Source organism: Spinacia oleracea, chromosome 2 (assembly GCF_020520425.1).
Source record: "Spinacia oleracea cultivar Varoflay chromosome 2, BTI_SOV_V1, whole genome shotgun sequence".
Lineage (NCBI taxonomy): Eukaryota > Viridiplantae > Streptophyta > Magnoliopsida > Caryophyllales > Amaranthaceae > Spinacia > Spinacia oleracea.
The window spans coordinates 315,719-328,757 of NC_079488.1; the positions used below are offsets into that span (position 1 = coordinate 315,719).

General features: G+C 37.9%; 1 protein-coding gene across 4 annotated transcripts; it reads left to right on the top strand.

The window, feature by feature from the left end:
• Nucleotides 1–6,987: 6,987 nt before the first annotated feature.
• LOC110777012 (uncharacterized) lies at nt 6,988–12,613 on the top strand. Of its 4 annotated transcripts, XR_002530299.2 has the most exons (7): nt 7,013–7,520; nt 7,676–7,727; nt 8,102–8,278; nt 8,898–9,081; nt 11,481–11,716; nt 12,116–12,166; nt 12,307–12,613. XR_002530299.2 is itself a non-coding variant. In XM_056836353.1 (5 exons), the coding sequence occupies exons 3-5, from the start codon at nt 8,216–8,218 to the stop codon at nt 11,543–11,545; spliced, it is 312 nt and encodes a 103-aa protein (XP_056692331.1). In that variant the 5' UTR covers nt 6,988–7,513; nt 7,676–7,727; nt 8,102–8,215; the 3' UTR covers nt 11,546–12,613. The 4 variants fall into 4 exon arrangements, 2 of the variants coding, with proteins under 2 accessions (XP_056692331.1, XP_056692330.1); XR_008927409.1 differs by lacking the exon at nt 12,116–12,166; XM_056836353.1 differs by having other exon boundaries at nt 6,988–7,513; nt 11,481–12,613.
• Nucleotides 12,614–13,039: the final 426 nt, after the last annotated feature.

Below are 13,039 nucleotides of genomic sequence, written 5' to 3' on the forward strand. Positions count from 1 at the left end.
TGGTGTACACCAAGTCTATTGTAGCCGTGTAGACCAGCGTTGCTCTACACGTAAGTAGAACAACGTTGGTCTACAGTAGACCAACAAAAGTTATGCGGAACCCAACATGATTTACGGTGAAAAGATGAAGTTGAGTTTACACATGAAACTTTGAGGATTATACCAAAATAAGTTATCGAGAATTAATCTTTCAATAAGGTTGATGATATCAATGAATGTTAGAAATTTGAAAAGAATTATGAATCATTCAGGAATGCAATGGAATTAAGAATACAAATCAACAAATGACATGTCTATAGAACCAGGTAGTCCGAACTAAGTTTTCTGGGAGCTAGATTGTTTCTGATGAAGGCACGCTTGATGGCTAGCATTATCCGCAAAATTCGAGGTTTGTCGACTTAAAATATAAACGATAAGTAACAAAGTCATATGTCTAATGATGTATTTCTAGTCACGTGATTGGAATCGAACCCATGCAATGAACGTGGTCAACGAAGTTATTTGACGTAAAAGAAAAGATTGAAGATCGAAATCAAAACGAATCGAGTAATGAAATTCAACGACAAGATTCCTACAGCAAAGAAGCCCAATACCAAATGAAAGCGAAATATCTTCAAATAGTCGCCTAAGAACGATATGATGTACGAATCACTATGATTTATGTGAATGTGTAATGTATCAACCATGCTTATTGATGAGTGACATTTATTTCGCTCATAGGATAGTGATTTAGGCATTGTCCGAATCGTTTTATTCTATATTTAACATTTTTAGTCTTTATTTTTCTTAATTATCATTTTAATTATTTATATCTTAGTTTAGCACTTTTAGCTATTTTTATTAGCTTTTAGGTCTTATTTTCTTAATTTTTTTTCTTTGTTTCGATACTTTTATAGTTTAATTATTTTAGTTATTATTCAAATGCTAACAAAGTCAAATATTTTACAAATAGTTAGTGGGCAGCCCAGAAACAATCTGGCCCCCACTCCCCTGGTTATAGCAAAGCCTATCTAAGTGAAAATATGAGCAGCAGCACGAGCCCCAATGTCCTGTGTCCTAGAAAACTTCTGAATCCGCTTCAGCCACGCAACAACATCCTTATCCAGCTCCCCCAAAGAAGAGAAAGAGAACCGAAGAAAGCCATAACCTATGGACCTGCAACGTGCTTTGTACTTGACCCGTTTCCGAATAGCCGCATCAGTCACAACCTGGCCCGGAGCAAAGCCAGACAACCCAGACTGTGTCAAAGGAGATGATCCCGTCAAGTCAACACACATTAGAAGGACAAAATCGTATTATTATATTCTTGATGATTAATTATTATTATTTTTGGAGGGGGTAAACATTAGAAGGACAAATTTGTATTTTTTTATCATAAATGCGAGCGTTTTTAAAAAATGTGGACGGCGAATAACGATACACAACATCTATGTTAGTGTACTAAACTCCGAACTGCAACAGGAAAAACCCTGTGATTGGTAACCTCGTGTCTAAGAATTAATGACCAAAAATGACGTATACGCAGCCATGCCATGTTACTATGATAAGACAGTGAGCTGAATGATAAACACGAGGAACCGCTAAAAGGAGGAAGCTAATTAGAATATTTTTGTTTCTGGTAGTTTATCTAAAAAGACACTAGTTTGATCAGGTTTAGAAAAATAAAGCAGGATCACCAAAAATACTTAAATTGTTGCAAGGGTGAAAAGTAGAGTTCAAAGAGCAGATTCATACAAAGGCACTCGAGATGCGCCTTTGCATGCCCAAATCTTTTAAACGTATTAGTAAGAACCCACTGACGCATATATTCCCTCCATCTTATTTTACTTACCCCGTTTGACTGTTTTTTTGTGCGAGCTTTTTGAGTGGGTCAGGTTAAATGGGGCAAGTAAAATAAGATGGAGACCACAACAATCACAGTATGATTTCCACTTCATTCAGTTGCAAATTAATACTCTAGTAGATAGACCCTATATCATACGGCGGAGTATTCAACTATCCACTAAAATAGCAGATTCAAGTGAAAATGGTTCAATGGATATTTCATACCTTTACTACAAAAAAGGAAATCATTTATGAGGCCGTGAAGCACTGAAGACAATTAACTACTCGACCATTTTCCATGAAGTCGGTTCTGACACTTCCCTACTATTACTTCCTTCGTAACGGAATACTCGAAACGCTTTCCTTATAAAACCGTCTCGGATTACTTGCAATGTTTCTAAAAATGGAAACTTTTATTAATATTATATTAATTTTTCACTAACCCAAAACCCACCAACATTCCTACTCCCTAAAAAAAACATTAAAAGTGGTCTCATGCACCCCCCACCCTCCTACCCCTTTGAAAGTTTGACACACATCTCACTATCTATATTAAAAAATATCACATTACCAACTACCCTCTAATTAAATAATAAGTCAATTACAAATACATTAAACTATGTGTCGGTCAAACCGTTTCGAGTATTCCGGGACAGAGGGAGTAATACGCTCTAACCATTTCCCTTAACTACCAGTACGTTCTAGGTTCCCATGACTACATTTCATATTAAATGCATTAGGGGACGTTTGGTTCGCGTAGTGGTATGGGTTTGGAATTAGGAATGAAACTATGGTGGTATGATATGCAACTTGATCCCTAATACCATGTGATTGGTTATATCCGGGAATGCATATTTTTTTTTATTTGATACCTAAAGTTTGGTATGAGTCATGCCCACCTCCCTCTTTGGATTTCTAAACCCCATACCTTATGGATTTAAGGTATAAACACAAGGTATGGGTTTGCCCTTTCCAAACCCATAATTCATACCAAAAACTTGCGAACCAAACGCCCCCTCAAGGTAACATACGTGAATATACATTTGTTTCTTACTAAAGTGGCAATAGTCGAACCGTTTAAACCCTTCCTACATCATTCATTCAACAGAAGTCAAAAACCAAAGTCAAAGTCTCAGCAATTAAGAATACGCAATCTCACTCAGAGAGTCAGAGCCCTACCTACAACAGTGAATTTCAAAATACTTGCTTCTATACGTGTCCACCTCATAACCGTAAGGGAAGATAAGCTCATTTTTAGTGTCGAAGTAGGATCTCCAAGCCCAGCAGCCTCTAAGATTTTAAATACAGCTTCCAGTCTTCCACACACAAGAAAGAAGGAAAACGTCTAGGCAACCATAGCAGTCTAGAAAAATCAGTAAACCCAATAAAAAAAAAAAAAAAAAAAAAACCATCACTGGAAGATAATATAATAGTCCAGCTCTATTGCTAGTCTACATTGACCTCTCTCTTAAATCGCCAAAATTCTGCAAACCATCATAATCTGTTGCAAGTTGGTATCAAGAAGAAATCTAGTTTTTGATGATGAAATTTGTGTCAGCTGATTGCATGAGAGAAAAAGGATTCCACGAAAAAGAGATGCTGACCAACATGAGATCGACTATATCGGAGTTTCAGCACGCCAAAGTGAATGTGACACTAGCACATGCCAAGGGTGAGACCTTGTATTATTGAGGTTCAAACGTGGAGTTATACATCATCCACGAAAAAGATGGTATGGCAAAGGGTTGCCAGCCAAGATTCCCTTGGAGGTCGATGTTGTTGAGACTGGAGAGTATACTAATCTCCACATGAGCACAATATGAAATTGGCATCATGTGAAGCTTTAGCACTGGTAAATGAGTTATTCACGCCGTATGTGTTCCTTACAAGTTATAAACGCAAGAGCCTCAAAAAACATGTGAAAAGATGGTGTATGAGGTTGTGATGAGGAAAGCAAGAAGCCTATTAGCTATTAGCTGCGTCAAGACACTAGGAAGCAACCGATATGTTATCACTGTGGGGTAACCGATGATACAATGTGACTCTGGTATTGTATTCACGTAATTGCACTACAAGAAATTCTACTATTAACGACGGGAAATCCCGTCGCCAAAGGCTAATAATTGTTGATTAACGACGGGATTTTCCGTCGCGAACCCGTTATAAAAGGGGGCCGTCCTTAATGGAAAATCCCGTCATTAACCCGTCGTAAAAGACATTTGCGACGGTTGTTCCCGTCTTTGTTGGGTTGTTATCCCCGTCGTAAAAGCCCTTTCACGACGAGATTTTTACCCGTCGTTATTAGATTGTCATAAAAGATACAAACTTTTGTAGTGTTGTAACTCATAAAAGCTACATTGAAACAGATTAAGATAAAATTTTCAAAGGGTATTGCAATGAACTCACCTAAACCCATTTCACATAGACCAACGTTGCTCTACACATAGACCAACGTTGCTCTACGCGTAGACCAATGCGTGTCTATTATCGAGCATTAGACCAACCTTGGTCTACTTACGAGATGTATGAAAGAAGGGAGAAACCAGCACACTTAGAGAGCGCAGTACAACAGAGAGTTATATGTTGCGTTAGGAAAGGATGAATCACTCCCAAAAAGGAATCTACTGATTCTCTCCAAATTGGTTGGATCATAGGTGCGATGATTTACTTCACGGGTGAGGTCTCTGGTTAAGTCCAGGATGGCCAGCTGTAATAAGAATCGAAGAAGCGTCTGACTCCTTCATGCATGCTCCATTTGTAAAGGATAAGATCTTTGGTGCAAGAAAAAAGGGGTTGATCTGTATCATCTTCTTCATGTAAAACCTGCTTGATTTTAGATCAGGAAAATCGTACGTTTTTATGAAAGGCATGTGCTATGGTTCAATTCCGTAGTAATTTCCGATTTTCGATAGGAGCAGTTGACAATTGAATCCAAAATTTCCCATTCTTTTCGTAGTAGAATAGTGGCGTTAGCATTGGTAAGTTCTATTTCTCGATGGGGTACAGGGATGGGGTATAACCCAGCGGTAGAGTGCACCTTGATTATCCCTAAACCCAACGTAGTGAAAGTCATCAGTAATGTAACTATGAATCTCATGGAGAGTTCGATGGTGCAAATATATCAGTAATGCGGTCGATGGTTCAAATAGACCTGTAGACCATCGTTGCTCTACACGTTAACCAACGTTGCTCTAACATAGACCAACGTTGCTCTAACATAGACCAACGTTGCTCTAACATAGACCAACGTTGCTCTACATGTAGAGCATTAGACCAATGTTGGTCTATTTACGAGCATTAGACCGACGTTGGTCTATTTACGAGTTTTAGACTGACGGTGATCTATTTACGAGATATAGACCAACGTTGGTCTATAGCCAACATGTAGAACAATGTTGGTCTAGTGCTACATATAGATTAATGTTGGTCTACGTCCTCCACGTAGATCAATGTTGGTGTACATGCACCATGTAGAACAATGTTGTTCTATTAGAATAACGAAAAAGAACCCAGGCTCCAAGTTAAATTGTTCAAGACAAAAATAGTAGAATAGTGGCGTTGAGTTTCTCGATCCACTATACTGCCTCAACTTTTCTCTCTAAAACATCAAAAATTAATTTAACACCCCGCAGCTGAAGTGTTGAGGCCTCCCTTGCTATTCTGGTTCGTATGCCTAGTTGTCGTTGAAGGAAATAATGCCCTTGGTCCAAGTATGCATTCAATGCTAAGTCTAATAAATGCGGTTCGGTATTAATTAATTATGCAAGTTAATAATTCAGTGAGATCAAGTGAACTGTATGCCTAGCTAGAGGCCGCTTCAGTTCAAGTGGAATTAATAATATTAATCCACAGCTTACTCTTGACTGAACCCGTAGGGTCACACAAATAGTACGTGAACGGATCAAGTATTTAAGTAAATTAAATACTCCATTTATGGATATTCGGAATAGACGGATCTCGGTTCCAGTGGGAGCTGAATCGTCAAAAGACAAATTATGAATACTCCGGAAACGATGATATTGCCGGAAACGGAAATATGGATCGTATCGGAAATATAAATATTATCCAAGTAGTAGATGTTGCCGGAAACGGAAACATGGTACGTATCGGAAAATATTATCGGAAATGGAAATATTGCCGGAATCGGAAATATTGCTGGAAACGGAAATATTGTCGGAATCGGAAATATTATCGGAATCGGAAATAAATTCCGGAATCGGAAATATTAAATATTTGTTCGAAACGGAAATTAATCCCGGAATCGGAAATATTAAATATTGTTTGAATCGGAAATGAATTCCGGAATCGGAAAATTAATCGGAAGCGCGTCGTACGAAATAAACATCGGACGAGCTTGCTAGACGCAAGGCCCAACACGAAGCTAGGCCCGCGCCTAGCGAAGCCCGCGCAAGCACAGCAGGCGAGCATCACAGCCCGCCAAGCAAGCTGGCCCAGCCGAGCAATGGTGCAAGGCCAGGCCCAGCAAACGTGGCAAGGCCAGCATGCTGGCGCGCCCTTCGTGGGCCGCGTACCAGTTGCTGGGCCGAGCCAACCCAGCGCGCGCGCGCGAGCAGGTCCCTTGCGGGCTGTTCGTGCGTGTCGTAGTGTTCGTGCGTGTTTCGAATCCTTAAGTGTTTAGGATTTATCCGATTAGAGTATTTTCCTGAAACTACTAGAATTAGTTGTTATGCAAAACACTAAAACTAATAGATTTACTTTGAATCCTAGTAGGTTTCTAGTTCCGATAATCCTACCCTATAAATAGGTGATGGCAATCACAATTTATAATACATCAATTCAAGTATTCATATAGTTTTAAGTTAAAAACTAAAGGTTAATAATTTGCCAAATAAATTATAAACGAATAACATAATACCTACTACACTTGGAGTCCTAAACTTGTTCTTGTTCGGTTCGGGAGCAGCTAGGGAAGGCACGCTTCGAATGTATGCATCCTAAATTATGCTAATTGTTATGTGGCAATTAATTTGGATTCCTAGCTTCACTAGTAGAAAAAATGTCAATTGCAACACCGCATTCACAACCCTTATGATGAGTCAACGCTGCAAAAACAATTAGTCAATGCGGGTCAATGATTTGATGAATTATTTGCACCGTTGTTTAAGCCATAAAGGCTGCTAATTGGCTGGAAAAAAATAGAAAACGTATTATTAGCGCGTACAATGCATGAAAGCTGCGAATTAGGTGTTTATCACAACTTAGCTCTCGATCTACGCGCTGCGATAAAACTCTCCAGATCTGAAATGTAAACCTTTCATCCTTTTCTTTCTCGAACTCTCCGCTCAGTTTCACATTTTCTCCCTCAAACCCTAGAATTATTTCATCGATCTCTCTCTCTCCTTTAGATCAATTCTTTCTCCCCATAAGTGTAAGTTTCCCGCTGATTTCATCGGAGATTTGGCAAGTTCCGACGCCAAATGCTGCTTTCTCGACATTTCCCCCGAAGGATGAGGGAATTTGGGGCCGACAATTGACTCTTTATTCCCGAAGATTGTAGAAACTCCTCCATATCTACCGGACTTCGAAGGAACACCGCCGTTATTACCAAAGATGAACAGATGCAGAGAAAATCAATCTGGTAGTTTGCTAAATTTCATCCACCACACATTTTTACTTCTCATTCTCCGACGGTGGCATTGGTGGCCTGCTCATCGGCTTATTCCAGAAGGTTGAAGGTATTCTCGATTTTAAATAAATTTCATTGGATTGGTCTATGATTTTGCCCAAAATTTAAATTTTAGGGTTCTTAATTGTAATTTGGAATTTTAATTAAAACATTTGATATTATTTGGAAGTATTTAATGGGCTTAATATTTGATATTATTTGAAGGTTCAAAGCAGAATTTAAACCTACGAGTAGATCAACAAAGATGACGGAAGCGGTTTGTTCTTCTTCTCTATTATCTGATTTTCGCAGTAATTATTGTTCCTTTTGTGGTTTATTGGTTTTCTCCCAGTCTTATTGGTTTGTTGGTCATTTTTCTAGTGATAGTTACGCCAAGTCGAAGTTACAACCCTAAAAATTAAGATTTATGTGTATAACTATCTGACATCAATCACTTAATTGGTTCTGAACTTGCTTGTCGATTCTAGCTAGATCTTGTGCAGGCGTAAGCAGTTTCAGAATGTTAAATTTGTAACTGGATTTACACCACACCTAAGTTTGTGTTTATTACTGAATTTGTCACATTTTCCTTTATTACTATGTAATCAGGTTTCTCAACCATTACATGTATTTATTTGGGCTTTGATGCAGATCCATCACTAAACATTGTTGCTAGGATACGTGGTCCAACTGTGAGTCAATTTTACATCTTACGTTTGCATGTTGATACTCCACCACACGATCTTCATGCACCAGATTGCTTAAATGATCTACACCCTGGAGATCACATTGAGATCCAATGGAGACGGGATAAAGAATTCCCTTATGGTACGTTCCACAATCTATGAATTGGATGTCATTATGGTGAATATTTGTCAAATTTGTGTTGCTCGGATACTAAGTTAGAGGTTGGTTTGACTTGATTATTGTTTTAGATCTTTCTCTTGGTTGGTTATAATTAGGTTTGCAATTCTTGAATAAAAAGTATGGCAATTTGTTTTCTTAGAGGTTGGTTCTAGAATTATTGTTGATGTCATAGCAGTGGTGAGTAAATGAATGCCTCTAGTCACTGAATATTTATTTAAACTCTTTAATAAGCATCTGCAAGGAACATAAACTAAAATTCCTGCATGGGATTTTTAGGGATCGTGTTAGAATATCAATACCACAGTTATACTTCACTTTTTTTTTACAGCAATGGTTCTTCCAAATTTAATTTCGCTTTCTTCCAAGGAAATCACCTCACACTTTCTACATTTGTACATCTCCACAACTATAATTTCTGCAGTTATGAAGATTCTAAGCTAATGGTATCATTTCTACTGTCAATATATGGGAAAGTTAAAATTTTAGCTTGTAATAGTCACTTGTTGCTATGTTTAGTGGAAGCTGAATATGTATGTTACAGCCTTTATGATCTAATTAAGACATTGTATTTGTTCTTCAGGTTTCACGAGTTGGAGGCTACACAGTTCCTCCTGATTTCATCCTGCTTACTCTACCAAGCTTTCTCATGGCAGTGGTGGAAGCTGAGTTAAAGTTGCCTGCAGATTCATATACCGCCAACCTTGTAATAAACGAGGGAGAGTCTGTGTATGACTATTGTTGGTACCCTTACATGTCTGCTTCAGGTATGTACTACATGCCTTTAACCTTCTTTTGTGTTCACATATATGTAATTGTTTAATTTTTTATTTTTTCTTTTACATGAAGTATACGAATGCAAATCAAAACTAGTTTCCTCCCTCGTTGATCATAATCATATTGATGTAGTGATTATGAACCAATATAATGTAACTATTTCTTTCAGAAATTAATTTGAGAAAAACATGGAGATTAGTGTGTTTTGGTTAAAGTTAGGAGAAAATTAGGTAGTTTATTGCATTCTTAGACTAACTTTCCATATTATATGACTTTTACTGAGAGGAAATTGTGGGGTTGCTCATATTTTAATTAGACAGGAGAGTACATGGGGCGGGGGGGGGGGGGGGGGGGTTGCACAGTTTCTACTGTAAGCTATCGAGAAACTGTGAGAATGCACGGGGGTTTATTTTCAATTACCTTGCCTTCAATACTTAAGTATCAGAGCTTCATGTACGCTTCTAACACTGAGTAATTGCAATTCTGGTTATGTTCATTTTGTGAGTTCGTATGAGGCGATACCAAGATTACCATTGTTCAGTTTCTCTCTTTGTATGTGAATGGCCTTTTAGGGTATTACTTGTTCTTTAGGCCATGCTTAAAATTAAAAGGGTGAATAATGGGGTGATAGGTACAATTAGGGGATAGGATAAGGGGATGATGGATTGATACTTTATACTTTACTAATGAAAGAGCATTTTGAAACTAGCTAAGCTTTGAGTGAGTGAGCCCACACTCATAATTGACATGATAAGTGTTTTTTCTCAACTTTTTAAGGGGGGAAAGGGGATATGCGCGAAGTTTATCCATCACTGTGTATAAGCTGCTCACAGGGGAGCTCGTTCTTGCTTTAAGCTATTGATAGAAGTCCAGAATGCACAAGGATTCAAGGATTGTATTCCATTATATTGTCTTCTATATTTGCAACTAAAAGCTTCTTGATGGCTTTGTAATACTGAATAATAGGAAGTCTGGTTGTGTATGATATGTGTGTTGTTCATGTGAAGTGAGACTAAGATTGTGACTCTTTATCCTTCACTTGTGAGAGAATTCTGAAGCTAGCTAAGCTTTGGCAAGAAAATCGAGTATTTGTTATCTATTCATTTAGGGAGGGTGGGTGGGTTGGGATTGGGGGGGGGGGGGGGGATGCGTGGAATTAAGCCAATCACATGGGAGCTGGTTCCTACTTTATGCTATTGGTAGAACTCTAGGATGACGAGGAGTGGAGGATTTTGCTCAATTTGATTGTCTTCTATATTTGCAGCTAAAAGCTTCTTGTTTTTCTAATGCTGAATAATAGGAAGTCTGAAGTCTACTTATGTATGATGTGTGTGTTCATGTGAGGTGATACAAAGGTTATGACTCTTTATCCTAGTGAAGGAGAATATTCTTTATCTATTTATTTAGGGAGGGTGGGTGGGTGGGTTGGGGAGGGAAGGGGGTCGGAGTTATTCTGATCACTGTGCATGGTTTCTACTTTAAGCTAACGAGAAAATGTGAGAACGTAAGAGGGTTTATTTTCAGTTACCTTGCCTTCAATATTTAAAATCAGAGCTTCCTGTAGGCTTCTAACACCGAGTAATTGCACTTCTAGTTAAGTGGTTATGTTTGTTTTGTGAAGTCATATGAGGTGATATAAAGATTGGCACCAGTCAGTTTCTCTCTCCATATAGAAATGACTCTTTAGGGGTTCTTTAGGCCATGTTTGGACTTGATGGATGGATTAGGGGGTCACAGGAATCAATTAATGGCTAACATAAGGGAATGGTGGATGGGTGGTCTGTGGTGGTGATTGTTTGAATATGGTGGAAGATTTTATTGGTTATCCCCGGTTTTAGGAGTATATTATTACTCCAGAATGAGAGATGGGAATCCCCCATGGCAGTCATCTATTGCCCTTTCTGACTATTTTACATTATAGTTTGCCTTCAATAGTAACTTCCACAATTGTTGGTGCCTCTTAAACGATTTCCATTAATTCAAGCATGGCCTTAGTTTATTTGTTTGTGGAGTTAGACACACAAATCTCAGCAGTCTGTGACCTACCAGCTCTACTATATTTACTTTTAGCTTGATGAAGCTCTTTAAGAAATATTATATTACTATACTAGGCCCTTTTTTATTCTTCACATGTTTGCAACGAATTCAAGTTATTTTTTGTGTTTAAAACGGACTTTTGCTGATTGTAATTGAATTAAAGTTCATTTTTCATGATTCTCTAGTGTTTTTTGTATGTGCAGTACAATTGATTAAAGCTGAATTTTAAGAATCAAAATACGTAGCAGTATTTACGGATTAAAACTGATATTCACTAGTCTGTGTAATTGGTGTCTTGTAGATGGACTGTTGTAAAGTGTATATTAATTATGTCAGTTTTTCACTTGTCCAGGCGGCACTTTTGCCTTGTACTCATTGCTATGCCGGCATGCAAACCTTGGGTGTTCTTCCTACTGATGAGAAGTTATCTGCAATATATCTATTGAGGGATCCGAACAGACAGCAAGGAATTCTGCTTTCAAGCTACCATTTGAAAAGCATGAAAGATTTCATAAAGCGTTGCTATCTTTGTTTTTCTGGGAACATGTATGACTATTGGTGATGGTGTTCTCACACCAGCAATATCAGGTAACAGTTTCTTTGTTTTTGTTGGAACCTATTGTTGCCCACCCAGTCCTGTCGCATGTCGGCTTATCACAATTTTTCTTAAAGCTTCATATCAAATTTTCTAACAAAGTCTAATTATGACAAGTGATTACAGATGTTAATCAAAGTGTAATCTCATTATTTCTTTTATAGGATGTTCATTATGACATTATACCACCAATCACTGAGCAATAGTTTTCAGTCTATCTACTAAAGTAATTTACTATATGCTAATCTTACATATCACAGTCTGAAAAGGCCCGAACAAAGGAAACAATAGTGAGACCTGTTTCTTTGTCCATTTTTTGTGATTTTGTGATCGTTCTGCATTATGTTAACTCATTTGATGATCATCTAAGCGCATATTATATATTCTTCCAGTTCTTTCGGCAGTGTCTGGAGTTCGTCTAAAATTCACGGGACTTCATGAAAGTAAGTTCTACTTCGTCCACAAATCAAAGGGGACAAAAGGACGAAAGAGAGGCATTACTAAAGTGTTTCAGAAACATGCAACTCAGCTGCAATGAAATTTACAATGCTTTTTGTCTGATAAATAATATCTTATTTTGCAGATTATGTCGTTGTGGTTTCCTGCATCATTTTGGTAGTCCTGTTTTCTCTCCAACATCATGGAACACATAAGGTTTCTTTCATGTTTGCACCAATTGTTTTAGCATGGCTCCTTTGTATAAGCAACATCGGTGTTTATAATATTATAAGGTGGTCATTTTGTGTTTATTGATTTAGACAGGTACTGAATATTGTTCATCTAATTGTTTTAATTAGGATAGAAATGTTGATGTAATATCTAGATTGATTGAATATTAATTGTTGGTTTGGCTTAGAATGTGATGGTGGCTTGGTGTTTATTGCTATAAACAGGTGGTGGGTGATTTTTTTTTGTTAAATAAATGTACTATTTACAGCGCGCACCGTTAAGTGAATGCTGCGAATAGTGTCAGAAATGTGGCTTTGAAACTTCTTTTTACAGCGCATGTGTACTACAAAGGCTGTGAAAAATGAACATTTTGTAGCGCGTGTGAAGCACCATGCGCTGTAATTAATGGTTTTTTGCAGCGTTTTAGTTCGCTGCGAATAGAAGTTCACTATTTGAGCCATCACAATTGCAGCGTTTTTAACGCTGCAAAAAGCCCCTTTTATGCGCGCTGCAAATGACATTTTTTCTACTAGTGCTTTATGGTTTTTCCGCATGAAATATATGTTTTATATTTGTCATAACCTAATAGTCGCCGCCTATGTGGTCGGGTGGCCAGACTCAAAGGTATTCTATTTCGCATGCCTCAC